The sequence below is a fragment of the Hordeum vulgare genome, chromosome 1H (assembly GCF_904849725.1).
Source record: "Hordeum vulgare subsp. vulgare chromosome 1H, MorexV3_pseudomolecules_assembly, whole genome shotgun sequence".
In the NCBI taxonomy this organism is placed as follows: Eukaryota; Viridiplantae; Streptophyta; class Magnoliopsida; order Poales; family Poaceae; genus Hordeum; species Hordeum vulgare.
Window position 1 is genome coordinate 347,872,372 of NC_058518.1, and position 19,990 is coordinate 347,892,361.

Here is a 19,990-nt window from a genome sequence, read left to right on the forward strand (position 1 = left end):
CCTGACCATGAAGGTCTGCTTCCTGCACGCAAACGAAGAACAAGCAAGAAACCAAGATTGCAATCAAGATATTGCGAATATAAGAGGAAATCTTTATTGATGAAGGTGGGGTTTTGTGACGCCTTTGTCTGGTCGTAGAACACAAACGAAGAATGCGAAGTTGCAGCTATGGCGAACTTGTAATCTAAACAAAAACCCAAGCAAAAAAGCTACTAGGTTGATCTAGTTATATAGAAGCAAGGGATGGTGGCCAAGGAGGTGGGAGGACATCCCAAGGCAGCCTAAAACTAACCCTAGGTCGTACAAGGCATATGGGCCCAAGTGGAGGTGGTGCAACACCTTTGGACTTGTTGTTTGACTCGGATTCTGGGTTTTTTTAGGGGTAAAAACTGCTTTATTGATCACTATTGCGGATTACAGGGATAATAGTAGTATCAAAGGGTTTGAGTAGCCATACATGGCGTCCCTCCCCTAAATGCAGAGCATATCTAGCTAAGTGGTGAGCTTCCATATTGGATAATCTTCCTTCATGGGTAAACGATATGTGTTGAAAGTCACTCCTTCCGTCGATGATTTCCTTGATGATAGGGGCGGTTATTCCTTCGGATCCAGAGTTTATTTCTTGAACAGCATTCAGACAATCGGACGTCACTGCAACCTTTCGCAGTAAGAGGTCTCTTCCCAAAGATTGGGCTTCACGGCAAGCCAGTGTTTCCAAAATGTGAGGGTCAGTTAACCCATGGAAGACGACTGCTCATGAACCCAGGTAAGCTCCCTGGTCGTCCCTGCATACTGCATTGATCGCTCCTATGGGGGGGCCTTGCAAACTGCACCGCCGACATTGATCTTTGTCCATCCCGCAGGGGGCTTGCTCCATCAGCGAGTATTGGAGTGAACCGGGCTAGGGTTTGATCTCGGTGTTGTCTTGTTCAGTTCCAGCTCAGCTATAAATCGGTTGACGAAGGCTTGTGTAGCCCCTGGACTTTGATGCTCTCCTTCATGGATCAGTTTACGTTAGGCAAACCAGATCGCCCATAGTGTTACTATGATCTTGATCATCTCATTCGCAGAAACTGATGATAACATGGTGAAGAGCCAAGATCTCGCGTCTGGTTCCGCAGTAGCCATCATGTGTTCGACTAGCTCGGGATCGTGTAGTACCCAGACGCGTCGAGCCATAGTGCATGTAAGCAGGGAGTGGAGCCAAGAATCCTCTGCCCCGCATATCGCACATCATCGGGAGGGTGCCATATGGCGATGGTGGCGAACGTCTGTTGTCTGTAGAGAGCTCTGGGCCAATCTCCAGAGGAAGATCTTGATCTTCGAAGGGACCTGGATCCACCACATCGTATCCCAACATCTCCTCTCTCTGGTAACGTCCGCCGGACCGCCACTGCCTTCAAGCCAAGCCTCCCGTCGAAGTTTGGTTGTAATGAGCATGCGATAACAAGATTTGACGGTAAACACTCCCTTCTTGTCCTGCGAACATGCCCAGAAATCTTCATATTGCCGGTGCTTAGGGGAATGTTGAGAATCACGTTAGCATCTATCGGTAAGAAGGTTGAGGTGATCAACTCCCGCCTCCATCTAGCTGATGTATGGTCGAAAAGCTCTGCAACCAGTGTAGGGCGTTGGGCCGTAAGACATGCAATTGGTCGCATGGAAGCTTTTTTAGGGAGCCAATTTTGGTTCCATACCTCCGTGGTCTTGCCATCACCGATCCGTTTGATCAGTCCTAACTTGAAAATCTCTTTTCCGTCGATGACTGCACGCCATATCTGTGATGGGTTATTTCCAAGTTCAGAATCCAAAAAACAAGTGGAAGGGAAGTATCGTGCCTTTAGCATCCTGCCACTTAGTGATTTCGGAGTCTAGAGAAGGCGCCAAGCTTGTCTAGCAAGTAAGGCGAGATTGAATAGTTCAATATCTCTGAAACCCATTCCACCTTCATATTTAGGTCGTGTCATCACTTCCCATGAAACCCAACTAGTCTTCCTTTCACCATTCTTGCTGCCCCACCAGAATTTCCTTATGAGGGAGTTGATGTGTAGGCACAAACCACGGGGAAGTTTAAAGCACACCATAGAAAAGACTGGAAGTGCTTGTGCAATGGACTTTATAAGAACTTCTTTCCCCCGTGAAGATAAAATCTTTTCCATCCAACCTTTTACTTTATTCCAAACCCTATCTTTCAGATATTTAAAGGCCCCATTTTTGTTGCTACCAACATCTGTGGGCATCCCCAAACATTTGTCATTCAGACTTTCATTGTGCACATTGATAATGTTTTTGATACTCTCATTCACCTCATTTTCACAACCTTTACTGAAGAAAACGGAGGACTTAGCTTGGTTAATTCTCTGTCCCGAAGCATTGCAGTAGGTTTCCAGCAATGAAGATACCATAGTACCTCCCTCACTACTCGACTTGAAAAACAGCAGGTTGTCATCAACAAACAGTAAGTGACTTACCGGCGGAGCCGTTGGTGCCACTTTAATTCCATGAATAGGCGATGACTCATTGTGGTTTTTGAGGAGGCACGAAAGGCCCTCTGCTGCCAACAAGAAGAGATAGGGTGATAGTGGATCTCCCTGTCGAATCCCTCTCGCAGGAGTGAATTGATCAAGTTTCTTCATGTTAAATAAGACCGAAAATGTAACTGAGCTAACCATCCTCATAATAAGATCAACCCAAGCTGGTGCAAACCCCAGTCTAGTCATCATAGCGCTCAAATATGTCCATTCCAAACGGTCATATGCTTTCATCATATCCAGTTTCAAGGCATAGAATCCATTCCTCTTCGACTTGCTCCGTTTCATAAAGTGCAAGCATTCATAGGAAGATATTATGTTATCCGTAATAATCCTCCCTCCAACAAAGGCTGATTGTTCTTCTGATATGATCTCAGGGAGGATGGGTTTCAATCGGTTTGCTATGACCTTGGACGCTATTTTATAGAGAACATTGCAAAGACTCATCGGACGGAATTGTGTGAGGAGTGTGGGGCTTGTTACCTTGGGTATCAACACCAGAATAGTGTCGTTCAAGATAGCTACTTCGTCCTCTCCCTTCAGGATTTTTAATGTTACTGATGTGATCTCGGTGCCGCGTACTTCCCAATAGTGTTGAAAGAAATGGGCGGAAACCCATCAGACCCTGGCGCTTTTGTGGGTGTCATTTGAAATAAAGCCGACTTCACCTCTTCTTGAGTAAATTCCGATGTGAGAAGATTATTCATCTCATTGGTGACTTTACGGGGAACCCCATTAAGTACTTCCTCCATATTTGATGTGCCCTCGGATGTGTAGAGGTGTTTATAGAAATCGGTGACCATGTGTTCTAGCTCAAGGGCATCATCGACCGTAGTACCGTCCTCCCGTACCAGAGACTGAATCATGTTCTTGCGTATACGCTTGCTTGCCCGTAGATGAAAAAACCTTGTGTTTCTGTCGCCGTCCTTGAGCCATGTGACCTGGGACCGTTGACGCCACATCACCTCCTCCCTGTGATAGAGCTCCAACAATCTATCTTTGATCTTTGTTTCAACCCTAGTAGGTTGGGTACAGCTTGGGTCTGCCTGCAGGTTTGCTAGGTCTCCATTCAATCATTTGATCTCCTTACTCGCATTGCCAAAAGTAGTTTTATCCCAGCGTCCGAGGCCTTTTGCCAGAGCATCAATTTTCCCCTTTAGTTCTGCTACTGTAGCCACTCTGGGGCCCTGCCAATGCTGTTGTACCTCCTCTTGGAAACCATCGTGGGATTCCCACATCATCTCATATTTAAAAGGTTGTTGCCTGAACTGCCTGTCCAGTTGGCCTTCGGTTTGGAGCAAGATGGGGTTATGATCTGAGGTGGCAGCCACTTTGTGCGCTAATCTCGCATTTGGGAAGATAGTCAACCATTCCGCAGTAGCTAAATCTCTGTCTAAACGGACGTGAGTATAGTTACCTCCTGCGACCCTTCTCTCGAAAGTCCATCTCGGTCCAGTAAATCCCAGATCAGACAATCCGCAAACATCAACGGCGTCTCGAAACCCATGGACCTGTGTCATGCTGCGGTGGCTGGATCCCTCGTACTCGTCCAGACGCAAGACCTCGTTGAAATCCCCCATACACAACCAGGGGCGATCATTCGCCGAAACTAATGATCGAAGAAGGTCCCAGGTTATACCTCTTTCCTCCACCCTTGCTTCACCATAAACCACCGTCAATCTCCATTGTTCCACCCCCGGCATGGTGATTAATGCATCAATGTGATATTCAGAGTAGCCAAAGATCTCAAGCTTTATTGAATTATTCCAAAAGATCCCTAAACCTCCACTTCTACCAGAACTACTAACTGCAAAAGAAAGATCGAACCCTAATGAGCTTGCCAAGCTTTCTACTCTCCCTCCAGGAAGTTGAGTTTCCACAATGCAAACCACCATTGGAGTATATTGCCTCGCAAGATTGCGAAGCTCACGAACTGTCTCGGGTCTACCAGCCCCTCGACAGTTCCAGCACAGAAAACTCATTGAGCCCGGCGCCGCTCCTCGCAGGAGCCCGCCAAATCACTCATTGTGTTTGTCATTTTATGTGGTGAAGATCCTGCCATGGGCTTCTTTCGATCCCTTGGTGCAACGTACGCCTGAGGAGGTGGTGGAGTCTGCTCCGGGAGTTCCGAAGCCTCCCTCATATTGTTCGTGTACTAGTTATCGTCCCCTAGATCAGTCGGCCCTGCTGCAGTTGCATTGGACAGGTCAAGCCGCTTCTTTGCAGAAGATTCAGCCTTGGGTGGTTTCGCTCCCCCCTCCTCTTGCTCCATCTGCATTGGTTTCATGGGGCTCTCAGCCGTGTCTTCCACGTTCTCGTTATCTCTCATACCTGCCTCCTGGGAAGAGCGTTTCTTTGTTGTGTTCTCCGTTCTACTGTTGGCAGCAGCATATCCCTGCGGTCCTCCACCCCTGCCGCGACGAGCCCGAGTACATGGGGGATTTGAGCTGTGCTGGGGGTATTGATTAGACGCTAATGAGTGCCTGCTAGCTACCATCCACTGTCCATATTGTACCTCCTCGGGGCCGTGGATGCCATCTCCACACTCCTCCAGGACATGCCCCATGACACCACAGACCTCGCAGAAAAACCCAACTTTCTCATATTTCACCGGTAAGAGGAGGGCTTCCTCTCCTCTGATCTTGAGCGGAGTAAAACGGACAAGCGGTTCATCTATCTTGATCTTGACTCGGACCCTCACATAATTTCCTTCGGAAAACCTGTTAGGGTTCATCTCCACGCTCTTCACCTGTCCAATGCGTCGAGCAAGTTGGTCTAGTATCCCTTCCCTCCGATATAATTCAGGAGTATCATGTATCTGTGCCCAAACTTGCACCCGATCTAGAGCAACCGTATGTGGTTTGCCCTTGCCATCGTATTCCTCTATCACCATCATTAGACCCCTGAAGATCCACGGCCCTTGGTGCATCACCCCGTTCCAATCTCCAACGTAGAACATCTGAATAATGAAGAGGTTATCGTCCGCTTCTCGTATCCCCGGATCATATGCCAAGCGCCACACGAACTTCATCGTGGTTTTGAACGATTCAGCGCTAAGGGTTTGGTCGTGTCCACTTTTGCCACCGCAAGCCATCGCGTTTCCTCTGTGAACTTTGAGATTTCTTCATCGTCCACCATCACTGCATCTAGCTCCGCCTCTTTAAGCTTCATGTTTCTCATAGCTGCCTCCAGATCAACCGGAGATTTCCCCGTCCCACCACCCCGGCGAGCGGCACCGGACGAGGACGCCATTGCTAGGGGAAGTATCACGGGGGAGATCCGTTGCGGGAGAAGTATCCAAGCCTCAATGGCGATGGTGATCCGCCGGAGTAGGGAAACCCTAAACCCTAGTCACCGCTAGGGTTAGTCACCTCGCCCGGAGTGCGAGTCCTTGACTCGGATTCTGGTGCAACGTCATATTTTTTGGTCGATATCTCCACGCTCCGGACGAATTTAAAGGTGATTCCAATTGGGCCTGAAAGCACATAAAATCTACTTTGCAGCCCAAAAAGAATCACGCAATTCGGAGTCTGGATGAAAAGTGGAAAGCGTTTTGGTACAGGTATGTCTGTGCAGTCCGAATGTGAGTCCAGAACGTGAAAGACTTGGACTCTATCTTCTCTTGGGCTAAAAGTGATGTGAGAGAACTTCTTGAACAACAACTAATTATTTCCTTTGATATGAGAGGACCTCTTAAATAGCATCCAACCATTTGCTCTTCCCTTGTCATCACACGTGATTCATACAAGTGTTCGGCCATTCTGCATTTAGGCATAAAATAAAAACAGGTGAAGTATTTTTGTTTCGGATAACATAAATAAATTATTGCATGAGTTTTATCAGAAATCATCTCAAATAAATACGCATATGCATTGATTGTGATAATATCAAAGGTATTCATGTCCTCGTCACTAATCTTTTGCAGAAAGCAGTGATCGGTCGCTTTGAGCATTTTAAGAGCATGTCTAGTAGAACCCTCAGACCCTCAAACCCTTAAAGCAGCTTTAAGGATTGAGAAGTGCTAGTTTTGGCACTTTTAAGGGTTGAAAAACAGGGGCAAAGACTAGAACCCTCATACGCAACCCTTCAACTGCTTTAAGGGTTCGATTTGAGGGTTCTACTCTTTGCCTCAACCCCAACCTTTAAAACTGTCATTTCATATATCACACATTTCATCACATTTCATCATATGACATATCACAAATTCCATCACATTTGACATAAAACAATAATCATTCTAGTTATTATTACACCACCGAATAAAACAATAATCATTCAAATTATTACAACAATGTTTGAGCAAATTACATTAATTGTTCGAATCAAATAGGACATAGAAAAGTAAAACAAAGATACATCATGGGCCAATGCGTCGCTCATCCAACTGCCAGTGGTGCTCTACTAGATCATCCCGGAGCCGACCATGAGTGGTTGCATCCTCAATCTCACGATGTGCTTGAAGAAAAGCGTGTATGCGAGAAGGGTTTCTTTCCGGTTGCACACGGGTACCAACATTGTCATAGAAACAAGGGAGGTTTAACCCTCTCTCATCCTCTAGGATCATGTTGTGTAGAATCACACAACATTGCATGATGTTCACCAAGGTTTTTTTGTCCCAAAATCGAGCTGGACCCCGAACTATGGCAAACCTTGCTTGCAAAACACCGAAAGCTCTCTCAATATCCTTGCGGGCTGCCTCTTTTGCCTTGGTGAAATGAGCCTCTTTTCTTGTTAAGGGCATCCCATTTTTCTCCTTGATGGACTTCACAAGAGTTGCCCATTCGGGATAGATGCCATCGGTGAGATGGTAACCCATTCAGTACTCATTGTCCATGATTTTGTAGTTGCAAGCTGGAGCATCCGCAGAAATTAATCTTTTGAACAAAGGAGATCTATTGAGGAAATTGATATCATTGAGTGTTCCCGATAACCCAAAGAATGCATGCCAAATCCATGTGTCCTCCGATGCTATAGCCTCAAGCACAATGGTAGCATCACGGCTTTTACCGCAATGCATGCAATCAAGACTACCAAGCATCCCTGGCCATCCCCTTTTTTCATTCATTTCCATTAATCTCTTTGTATCTTCTTTGTTTTGTGCCCGAAGGTACTGCTCACCATACAACCGGATGACCAACTTGGCAAACCTATGAACGGACTCCGTGTTTGTATCTTCCCCAATGCGAAGATACTCGTCGGTATAATCCGCGAGTATGCCATAAGCGAGTACCCGCATTGCTGCCGATATCTTTTGATATGCACTAAACCCCATGATACCGGCGGCGGATCTACGACGTTTAAAGTAATAGGAGGCGGCCTCACAATCGGTGACAATCTTCACAAACAAACTACGACACATTCGGTACCTTCTGCGGAAGAGACGAGGAGGGTATGTAGGTACCTCCGCGAAGTAGTCTTGCATCAAATGCCCGTGTTCGAGAGCGCGGTTCCGGTAGATGGTGAGTCGCCCCATCTTTGACTCTCTCCTCTGATCCATAAGCTTCACGCGGTCTTCAAACGCTTGCACGTCGACGAGGAGGCTCATCATCTTGACGTCGTCGTCTTGCAACAACTCGTCAATGTCCGAATCGTCGGATGACGACCAATCCGACGAATCGAACAACGAGTCCATGTCATCGTTGTTCACCTCCATCTACATACCGAGTGGCAACAATTGCGAGTGCCAATGAAGCAAAAAATTAAAAACTGAAAAATTAAAAAAAAATCACCTTTGGGAGCCGGGGCCCGGCGTTGAGCGGGGCGGGGACGGCGTCGGGGGCCGGCGTCGAGCGGGGCAGGGACGCGTCGGGGGCCGGTATCGAGCGGGGCGGGGACGCGGGCGGGCGGCCGAGGCGATGCGCGGGCGGGCGGCGTCCGGGGCGGGGCGGGCCGGGCGGCCGGGGCGGGGCGCGGAGGGGCGGCGGGCGGGCGGCCGAGGCGGGGCGCGGAGGGGCGGGTGGGCGGCGTCGATGCGGAGGGACGGGGCGCGGAGGGGCGGCGGACGGGCGACGGGCGTCGGGGGCGTGGAAGGGCGGCGGGCTGGCGGCGGCGGCGGGATCGGGGGAGGGCGCGGCGCGGGGATGAAACTTCCCTCCCGCGCGAGGGTGGAAGAGGAGTGCGGGTTGGGGGAGTTTTTCCTCCCAACCCTCACTTCTACAGGTTGGGAAAATGTTTGAGGGTTGGACCTCTAAATTTTTTTACGGGTTTGAGGGTTTAGGGGTTCTGGTCTATGGTTTTTTTTCGAAGAAAACTGTAAAAAAAACAGTTATTTTTAGGGGTTTGAAGGCTCTATTAGACTTGTTCTAACCTTGATTATGACATGTGGGGCTCGCTTTTGTTGACATGGCGGGACTGTTGGCCCCGAACGTCGATAGTCCGAAGAGTCCCTAGTATTTTGCATGGACGCCCTTTAATCAAAATAAATAAAGAGCATGGCGTCCGGTAGCGTGGGATCTAGTGCGCGCTTCGGGACGCCTCCAACCACAAGGCCAGCCGCCATTTGAGAGAGAGAGAGTAGAAGAAGAAGGGTAGTCAAAGGGCATCTGCTGGACCTTGCCGGCATCTTCTCTCCGACGTACTACCAACTAGTGATTCCTAACAAAAATTCGTAAAACCGTGTTTTCTGTTTTCTGCAAACTTGGTCATCAATGTGATGGTTTTCTGCAATTCACTCAAGATCAACACAGTACACTGTTTGAGTAATATATTCAGATGGTGAGCTGGCTCCACATGTCTATCATACCAGACATCAGTGACTTGTAACATATTTAGCAAATTTTATCGGTTTTTAGTTGTACCTGAGTTTGCTCAGTGAAAATTTAGAGGCATAAACCTGATTACTGCACTGTATGATCCGAGTATGACAGCCATACAAGTTCGGTTCATATCATCCACTGTCGCAAATCACAATCCATGCCAGGTGACCAGCCAAAGTCTAGGAGATTTTACTTCCAGAGATAATGTCTCAAAAGGTACAACAGTCCTCTCTAGCACATCACGATGCTATCTGCTGGACAAAATGGGACAAAGAAAGGAAAGGCTCATTTACAAGAATGCAACGCGACATAATTTACAAGGCGGGGCCTGCACAGCGGGGAAAATTACGATGCTCCTGGCTCGGTACATGACGTGCTTTTCTCAGATGGAGATGGCCGTGGTGAGGAGCACAACAGGCAGCAGGATCCCGATTCCAGTTCTGGAGATACCTGCTGTCGTGGCAAACATAATTTTCAATCTGTTAGCAAGGTCTCTTTGGAAACAATAGCAAATCAATGGACCCGCAGTTGTACTAGCGAGCGAGAGAATGTTGAAGTACCAGAGCTTCCTGATAATGGTGACACCGGTAATGCAGGCAATGACATTTCTGAAACCGAAATAACAAAAGCTATTGTGAATACATGCACAGTTGGAAGGGAAGTTCTCTCATTTCTTAGTGCTGCGTGCGTTTCAAAATATATTAGTGAAATCACATGAGTTCCCTCTCACCTGGAGCACACAACGACAATGACTGGAGAGACGATGATGATGGCCATGGTGCTGCAATATTATCACTCAAATCACATGTAAAGCTAATACCCGTAACGTTGTCGAATACAATGTCCGTAGGTAAGCTCCGAAGTAGACAACCTACAGAATGAAATACTGAATTTAGCACAGAACCACACGAGTACATAACTATGATGAACCAGATAAAGTTGATCGAATAGAACTAACCTTGCTGCCCAAAAGCTGCTCCAATTTGACAAATGGTGCCATGGAAAATAGACAATGTTATTTTGTATTCCGATATGAAGCAAATATTAAAGAGAACTAATATCTTTGTGCATACCTTGCAAGCTAAAATCTTTCAGGTCAATATCACACAGCCCATAAATATCATTCCCCACACCAGCTTTCTGTAGCATTGATCCAAACATGGTTGCACAGTTAATTGCTTGCAAATTTGTGACAAAGATTTGCTTCTGTCTAGTTGCGATGTAAGATTGCAACGCTGCACAGCATGAGGGCCTTGAAGATGCCTTGCCACATGCCTTAGCGACTGAAGAAGGATCGTCGAACTCCAGTGGACAGACTACATAATTCAGAACAGGATTCAGAATTTACACTTGATGCCGTGCATTATTATGATGACACTGACAGCACTGATGAACCAGCAATGATGAACCAGCAATGATGAAACGAGGATAAGATTGGAAGAACAGAAAAAAGGCACCTGTAATTTAAGTATGACAATCTTTGTGGAATCTTGGTATCACAGGCATCAGAAAAATATATCAATGTACTAACCCAAGCTAGCAAAAATCGCATACCTTTGTTCACCTTGCAGCCAGATAATACTCTGAAAGCAGTGTTTGCCACTTCTGATGAAAGTTTCATAGATAAGTAGGAGTGAACAACCCCTTTACAGTCACTAACAGCATTAATACCAGCCGCACTCCCAGGTATGCTAGTAGAACTTCCGAACATGCTTGCCCCTCCTGAGGATATATGAACCGCTGCTTCCACTATTGCAGGTTGGCAAACTGGCCTACAACACTCTTTCAGTGGGTCAACACTGCTGCATGCATCCAGGAGTTTGCTTACATTAACCATTTTCTCAAACGAGCTAATATCCTTCACGGGACAAGAAGCATCAGTAAGATTTGATGGCCTCAGAGTACACAACTCAGGGATATTGGTGTTTGCCCCTTTACTTGCAAGTATGCTCATGATGTCAGAGAAACAAGCATTTGCTGAAGCTTGATTGAGAACAAGCGTATTGTTTCCACCACCATATGCAGCTTGGAAAATGTTCATCAAGCTACTAACTTGGGGACAACATATAACATCGGCAACTAGTGGTGCTAACGGTACAGAACAATCAGACGCTGTCTTGTCCATAATAAAAGAGAGCTCAGAAAAGTTCACATGGCATTTTCCGGTCAAAACCGGATCATAGGATGTGTAGTTTGGATACATTGGTGACAGTGGCTCAACTGGGTTGGTATTGTGTGGGAGAACAGATGGCGAAATCTCTATCGGATCATAGAGACCAATAGGTGGGTCAGACAGAAGAAATTTATCTTTTGGTTCAAGTGTTGTTTGCTGAGACAGAACATGCTGACAGCCACAAAGCCATATCAATACCAATACAACCCGATGATACACTATACCTGCAATAAAATCTTACTTTTAGCATAGCTCATCAAAGATAGTGGTCACAAAAAAAAAACACAAAGCACTTTTACATATGGATGTCTAGCTAAAATGTAATGTGCATGTAATTTTTAAATTTTCAGTTAGTTTCCTAACATCCTTAGAATCATAGCTGCACTTGTATTGGACTATAGGAATAGTCATCACCTTGTAACTATCATGTATTTTGGACTTTTATAATGTAGAACAAAACATTAGACCTATACAATGTGCTTGTTTTCGAGGAAAGTCAAACCAATATTTATTTATTTATTTCACATGGAAAATAATGCTGACATGTAAGTATTTTAAAAATAAATTGATTAATGCTTATACCATCTCATATATGGTGGGAATTAATAACGACATGGTGACAGCCTAGATTAGACATTCGTATGCAGCAGAAGTAAATGTATCTTTAAGAAGCTTCCGTATATTAAGAACCGAAGGTTCAAATAATCTTCTAAAATCATGTGAGATTCCCCGCCCCCTTCAGTTTCTGCCGGCTTATGAGAAGCCTAAAGTTTTACCCAAATCAAATATACTGTCTAATTATTATATGCATAAAAAACTTGTGTGTAGAAGAAAACGGCTCACCCTGAAAACAAGAACCAGAGCCCCTCTCCATTTTTAACCTGAAGATGTCAATGCATGCATAAGACTGTGCACACAAGGTCCTCATTCCCCGCACAAGTTTACGACTGGAACTCGCAGGATCATTGGAGGCAGTAGCACCCGCACCAAACAAATGGAATAAAAAAAACTGCAGACAGATGGAAAGCAAAATGAATAATTAAAATTTTAGTCACATGCAGCATATAGTTAAGTACTTCTCCTAAGAATTATCCACATATAGATCAATTCACTCAAAAACATTTCCTAACTGAACAGGCGAAGGTGCATAACGTTATCAATTTATAATATGTTATTAAGATAAATAAATATTTCCATCTAATTTTCAGGTACGATTCCAACTGACGCAACTAAAAGTATGCAGGGAAACTGAGTTGGAAGTTGTTCTGCAATTAAACCGCCCTTAGCAATTGGTTTTTTACAAAGAACATTCTGGTCCACTGGAGACATTTTCCTTTGTGCGCGCGAGCGAGGGGGGGGGAGCTACAGACTTTGACTACATGTATAATGCTAACAACAGAGGGTAGTTATGGAGTACATGGTTGTGGTTTCACAGAGAAGTGACAACCACACAGCGAAAAAATATTGCTTCTCTGCACAAAAAAGGTAAGTGTTGTTCCTTTTATATGAACAACAGATGCAAGCGTCTGCCAGATATCATGAGGTAACTCTACAAGCAAAAGGACTTGACTAGGAAGCTACGATGCCGCCTAACCATGAAATCCCAACTCACTTGACAAAGGATGCAAAAGGTAGTATGAGGAAACAACCTTCAGTCCCAGTACCGCATAGAAACAAACCATTTCTATTAAATAGCGTGTTCTTATCCTCGCACAGGATCGACCTCCAAAAACATATCAATTGCCTGTTGCTATGAAATTCGGAGAACATCTATCTACGTGCAGGACTGCCAACCGATTGCACAAGGAACCTCCGAGCATTCAGCAACACATAGAATCATAAGCAGACAGCACACATTTGCTTGAGCTACACAATATGGAAACATTTGTTTGCAGTTGGATTAGAAGAACCGACCAGCATGAGTACAGCTAGCTGCCTAGCTCCACCAATCTTGGGAACAGCACTAATTCGACTGCATTTAATCGCTACACAGATTTAGAGCAAGAAAAGTTACTCCCCCTACCTCTACTCCCTCATTCCAGCAAAGAAAGAAAAGGAAGTGCTAAGTAAATGCCATGCGCAGATTTGCTGTGCGGGTGACCAGGCATTAAACTACACGGAGAGCACATCGTCCTGAACAATATAGCGAGCGCCTCACCTCGGTTCCCTTGGGCGTCACTGGATCTGAAGCGTGCCGATCCGGCTTCCCCCTCAACGCCGGGCCCACCGCCGGGGGGCGGGAGCGGGAGCCGAGAGACGGCGTGCGCGAGTCCGCCCCGCCGCCGAGCTTGCCGCCGGCCGCGAGCGCGGTGCAGACGTTCAGTGGGGTGGGATGGGGTGAGCGCTAGTGCGCCGAGCTGGGGGGGATTAGGGTTGGCGAGCAGCAGCAGCAGCAGCAGGTGAGGTGGTGGAGTGAGGGGATGCGGCTGTCTCTTGTGTCAGTGTGTGTACACGCCTACACGGTGCGGTGGAGGAGAGGAGAGAAGGAGAGCGAGCGAGAGAGGCCGAATACGCGCGTCACGGGCTCACTGCCTGCCGCCGATACGTGGGCCGACTTGCAGTACGTTGGGCTTGGGCTGGGCCATGTGTGCTGCACACCCCCATAAAAAAATGTTGTTCTAAAAAAAATCAAAAGAAGGAAAAAAATGCGTATGCTGCATACTGTACGATTATTTTTTATACCGCAGCGAAGTGGAGCTTAGATTGCTCGGTCTCTCGTGAACTCTTTCAAAAAATAATAATTTGCAGGGAGTGAACTCTTTCGATTAACTCAAAAGACCAATAAAAGAATCCTCAAAACAAAAGGTTTTCCATATTTTTATACTCCCTTTGTTTTAAAATAAATGGTTTAACTTTATACTCCTTTCGTTCGGAATTACTTATCACAAAAATGAATAATAATTCATGCATCAATTGATGCAGAGACCGGAGGTTTAACGTCCTTTTCCAAAAAAAAAACTAGAAATAAAATACATCTAGATACATCAATTGTTATTCATTTCTCCTACAATATCTTCGGACGGACAAAGTACTAGTTTTACTATAAGGTTTTGTTTGTAACATAGTACAAACGTAAAAGCTCATATGCATGCTCATACACTCATCCCTATGAACGCACGCACGTGTAACCCTATCCTTATGAGAATCTTCAAAGATTGAGGTGGCATATCATCTTGAAAGCATCAGGAAAATCCTCTCGTAGGCTAGGAATACCACACTCCCTCCAACCATCCAACCATAGGGTTGGTTCGCTTTTAGTACAAAGTTGTATTAAAACTGAGACATTTATTTTAGAACGGATAAAATATAAAGACAAAAAGGTTGTGTTGCATCATGGTTCATGTACAAAGGAATCCCGTCGCCTCCATTGCCACCGCGAGTCACCTCCTCTCCGCCGGTAGGAATCCCGTCGCTGGCAAGGTAACTGCACTCGTTCCTCTCGCCCAGCTTGTTGCTTATGTGTGTTGTGTGGGTGCTTGATGTTGTGTTCTTGACAGCTTGTCACCGTGTTCTTGCCGCTGATGGTCTGCTGCTGCTACTTTGTTGTATATGATTTTTGAGTCTGGCTATTCGACTAAAGGCCTATTCGGATGTCCTCCACTCCGCATCTGCAGTCCCGGAGTTGGAGGAGCAGGAGGTAAAAATTGCAGAGCTGGACAAGAGATACTCCGCAGATTCTCAGATTTCATGGAGCTCGAGGGTTACCGAACAACTCCTAAGATCCATCCTCTTGAGGGAAGGGATTATGATGCTGCTGAACTGGAGGTCCTTTACCGAGAATCGAGAAGTTTCATGTTGGGCCTGATCTTAGTGTCTCTGGCATTTCAAGCCGCTTACTTTGTTTCAATTTTGCTGAGCAACGATTTACATGTGCACCAAGTTTAAGTGGAATACGTTTTTCAGTTCAAAAAACTTGCTGGATTAATTTGCTTTATCTAGCGAGCAAGTGATGGTGGAAGAGGACGAGCTTCCTGGACAAGAAGATCTTTGTATTCTTCTCGATGGTGCAGAGTTGAGGTGTTCTCAAACCTCCATGCCTATTTTATTGTACTATTGACTCTTGAACGTTCTCTTTTTCTGATTAGTTTTTTTCCTCTATTCTTAGTTTCTTTACTTCCGATTTCAACTTTCCAAGGATTTAGTTTTAAAAAAGTTGAAGGGTTTTAGGATTGCATGGAGCCTTAGGTAGCTCAAGTAGACCCTTCCTTAAGTGCCAGATGCCTTCTGGTTCATACAAAAATCATGAAGCAAAACATTGTTGCTTGTTCCAAAAAAAACTCGATGACGAAGCGGGATGGTCTCATTTTAGCTGTAGTAGAATGTAAAATATGGACATTTAAAACAATGGCACCCAAATATTTAAGCTGTGAAGACTGCAATATTGTGATGGCTATGTTGATTCTGTTGTTGCTGGCCATCACAAAGTCATGTTTAATTATCAATATGTGAACACAACATGTGATTATGTGGAGCTTGTGTTGAAATATGATAAGCTAATAATCTAGCTAGGTGACTGCCCACTGTAGTGATCTATATGCTCTTATAATTCTTTATGGAGGGAGTAATATTTATCTCTAATCTGGTGTGATGATCATTGAACCTTTTTAGTAATGACTCTGCATAAAGACAAAGCAGAGAACATAATCTTGATGAAGGCATCTCAATGGAGATCGGAAAGTGTTGCACAAGTGGGTTTATCGGGTGGGGCAATTGAAAAAATATTCTTGCTTGGTTCTTGTATTCTCTTTCTGATGTGTTTTAATATATCGTCGACATGGAATAAATGATACCTCTCAGTTAAGTTTGAACTTCTATACGTTTCATAACACGGAGGATATTGTTATCTTATACATTATGTTTCTTTTTTCTATAGTTACGCACCCTTAATTTGTGTTTGTATTGCTTTTATAACATGTTTATCCATTTATGTCAAATATATGTTCCTACTCATAGTCTGTTCTGTTTGAAATTGTTTATTTCTTAACAGCTTTCCATGGATAATGAACTGTGTATGGTGGCTTTGTTAATCTTTAACCATTATTACATATTAGTGATCTTCAATGCATGTTTTTCATGAATTACTTACGTGGAATTACTTATGTGTGCGTGATTGGGAGTAGGTGCTTCATAGAAAATAAAATTGATGTATCATCATTTGGTTTGCTCATTATATTATTTTTGTATTAGTGAAGACGTGCATTACACATGCATGCTTACTAGTACATTTAAAATAGAAAACCAGAGATCAAATGGTTTGAGGTTAGCACGAGAGGTGACGAGACGTTTGACGAGCCAGCCCATGAATTGAGGAACGCTAAGTGCACCGGTTAGCGATCAACTTTCTTTCTCTTGCCTTAGCAAACTTCTTGAGTATTTAACAAAAATTATCACATTTTCGTCCAAACGTGTCCACAAACAACCACTTTACGATTTTGTTCCAAAAACTAACACTTCATTACTAATTTGTTGCAAAAAAACTATCAAGTGTGATAGTTACCCGATACGTCACAGTTAATCCCGTTTCTGGCACGTCGGGCCCACATTTCAGGCGTCAACAACCACCCATTAACGGCCATTAAGTCGGTCAAGGGCTTGTGGACCCTACCCTCTCCCATTGTAGCTCTATCTCTCTCTCTTTCTCTCTCTCTCTCTCTCTCTCTCTCTCTCTTTCTATGTCTCTCTCTCTCTTGAGCTCTCCACCATCTCTGACCTAGGTGGCGGCGGACATCATGGCGTCGGTGAGTCCGTCCGATGGAGGCGGCGATATGGGTGGCTGCGGGGTTGGTATTGAGACCACGGATCTCTTCCCTGTCTTTAAGGTAGGTGGCGATCACGATGGCGATGGTGGATCTAGCCTTGTCGATGGTGGCGGCGGCACCACCGACTGTACGAGTTTGGACGGGGTGGGCTTCACATGTGGTTTTGCAGCAGCCAGAGGCACATGTCATCAAGTTTTTTATGTCGCCTCCGCGTTCAATGGATTGCAGATACGATAATACTTTGTATATCTATTTACTTTGTTTTGTTTAACATGGATAAATCTTAGTAAGAATTATGTACTATGAAGTTGTTTTTATTTCAATTCAACTTCATGTGTTATCTGCTTCAGAATTAATTAGTAAATCTAGAATAGTGACAAAGAAGTTGTACTTATTTATGTAGTTCTGGTGGTGAGAAGTGGCACATATGGTTTCATTTCAATGGAAGAATCCCTACGAAAAGAGGTATATGTGAGAGAGATATTTCTTTTCTGACTCTAGTATCACTCACTGCTAGTGAGGGGTATGGGGAGAGTGATTTTATGTACTATGTAAAGGAAGAGGATATTGGAATTGAAGGAGTAAAGTATTTAGGTAATGAAGGTTGTGTTAAGGAAATGTTGGAGCTTTATCATTATCACAAGGTTCTAAACATTAAAGTTGTCAAAGGTGTTGAACCTGATAGTACTACACAGTCTCATGAGAATTACATGAACACTCAGCAGAGCTGCAGTGTGAGAAAGGAACTGGATGAATCTAAGCTTCAGAATATAAGAAATGATAGAAACACTCAGCTTGAGAGGAGCAGGATTCAAAGAGAGCAAGATTTAAACCATTTTAAAGGGGATACTGAAGTCTCTGAATTTTGTTCAGATGTTTCAGTTCATTTAGATAGGAGTGCTGAAGTTGTAGTTATTGAATCAGAGAGTGAATCTGGAGATGAAAGACCATTGGAATTAATTCCAGACGCAATTCTTGTGAAACATGTGAAGAATCCAGGTCCAACATCTAGATCTCACCAGGAGTCAGAGAAGAAACAAATTCCAAATTGGTTTCCTGAAGCAAGTGAGTTTTGTTTTTCTCGTAATTATGGCATCAATGATGATGAAGAAGAATAAGATGAAGTTGAACTACCATTCCTCCCGAAGAAGGCAAAGATGAAGAAGAAAATGATGAAAGATAGGGTATGGTTTGATCCCTCGATTCCTAATTCACATTTACTGTTGTGCAAGAGCTTGTATTTTGACTGTGTTTATCATTTCAGAGATGTTTAAGGGATTTTCATATAAGGACTTTGAGGTCTTTTTAGTACCACATGAACTGCCCTACAAGAATTATTGCTTGGTGTTCACGGAGAAAGGATGGGTGTGAATTTTACATTTTTGGCTCTAGGATAGGTCATGAAAAAACTTGGTGCATTAAGAAGTGTAACATGGAGCACACTTGTACAACATCAGTTGAGAACACATAGGTTACTACTAAGTGGCTTTCCAAAGCTATTGAGCCTTCTCTTAGAGGAGATCCTAGAGCACCTATGGAAACACTAATTAAAAAATCAAATTCAACTTTTATGTTGATGTATCAAGGAGTGTGGCCTATAAGGCAAGGAGGAAGGCCAATCAGGTAGTGCAAGGTAACCACAAGTAGCAGTACTTGAGACCGAGGGACTATCTACAAGCAATTCTTGATACAAACCCTCGTAGCGCGTGTACTATTACAACATTTGTGGATCTAAAAAACCTAGCACCAACTTCTAGATTTAAGTACATGTTCTATTACTTGCATGCATCAAAGCATGGATTTCTTAATGGTTACAGACCCTTTATAGGTAAATTTGCAACTGTTGTTTATAGAAAATAATGTTTTTACAATTTATCTGTTAGCTAATTTGTGCATTGATGCAGGGCTCGATGGTTGATTCATCAAGCTAACCACTCGACAACAAGTTCTTGCAGCCACAAGAAGAGATGGCAACAACAACATCTACCCCATAGCCTTTGCGGTTGTTGATAAGGAAGATATCGACGGATGTACATGGTTCCTAAACCATCTTATATGTTGCATTGGTAGTGGAAGCAAATTTGGAACCTACACCATTACATCTGACAAGCAAAAGGTATGCACCCCATCTGTGTGTTTTAGTTAATGTACACAACTGGGTTACTATGCTTGATTTAGTTGGTTATTCATTGTAGTTGATGATCATTCATATAAATTTTAATCTATTTAGTTGATATTGATGTTGATGTTGGTTATTCATTGTAGTTGATGTTGGCTTAACCCCCCTACCCCCCCGACCCTATGATAATGGGGGCCCACGCGCCCCTAAATGAAAAGTAATAATAATAATAATAATATTTAATAAATAATTAGTTAAATTATTTAATTAATTAGTGTATTCACGTTAATTAGCTTAATTAATCTATTGTTACCTTAATAGCCTATGCCATGTGGGCCGAGCCCAATTAGGATTAATTAAAATTGTTTAATTAAACATGTTAATTAACTTAGTCTAATTAGAGTATGACAGGTGGGACCCACCCCTCTAATTAATCTGATTTAGTTAGAATGAAACTTAATTAATTTGGTTCTATGACAGATGGGGCCAACTCGTCACATTTGACGAGTCAACCCCACTGTTGACTGTTGATGCGAGCATGACATCATGTTGATGTCATATTTAAATTATTGAATTAATTTAAATTTATTTAATTTCAGAATATTAATAAAACTTTAAAAAATAAAATAAAATAATTTGTAATCCGGATGAAA

The 19,990-nt window shown here is 44.0% G+C and overlaps 1 protein-coding gene across 2 annotated transcripts; it reads right to left on the minus strand.

Annotated features, from left to right (window-relative positions):
• Window positions 1–9,451: 9,451 nt before the first annotated feature.
• On the minus strand, window positions 9,452–13,911 carry LOC123435523 (uncharacterized GPI-anchored protein At1g61900). Of its 2 annotated transcripts, none has more exons than XM_045115577.1 (8): window positions 13,618–13,911; window positions 12,303–12,468; window positions 10,841–11,683; window positions 10,360–10,602; window positions 10,245–10,259; window positions 10,017–10,157; window positions 9,847–9,894; window positions 9,452–9,736 (listed from the first exon to the last, which is right to left on the minus strand). In XM_045115577.1, the coding sequence occupies exons 2-8, from the start codon at window positions 12,385–12,387 to the stop codon at window positions 9,669–9,671; spliced, it is 1,443 nt and encodes a 480-aa protein (XP_044971512.1). In that variant the 5' UTR covers window positions 12,388–12,468; window positions 13,618–13,911; the 3' UTR covers window positions 9,452–9,668. The 2 variants fall into 2 exon arrangements, with proteins under 2 accessions (XP_044971512.1, XP_044971511.1); XM_045115576.1 differs by having other exon boundaries at window positions 9,452–9,739.
• Window positions 13,912–19,990: the final 6,079 nt, after the last annotated feature.

Excerpts from the sequence above, each read along its gene's own strand:
- LOC123435523 (XM_045115576.1), bottom strand. The coding sequence starts at position 12,387 with ATGAGGACCTTGTGTGCACAGTCTTATGCATGCATTGACATCTTCAGG. Across the intron at positions 11,684-12,302 it reads CTCTGGTTCTTGTTTTCAGG|GTATAGTGTATCATCGGGTT; the intron begins GTGAGCCGTTTT and ends ATTTTATTGCAG. Across the intron at positions 9,895-10,016 it reads ATTGTCGTTGTGTGCTCCAG|AAATGTCATTGCCTGCATTA; the intron begins GTGAGAGGGAAC and ends TTTCGGTTTCAG.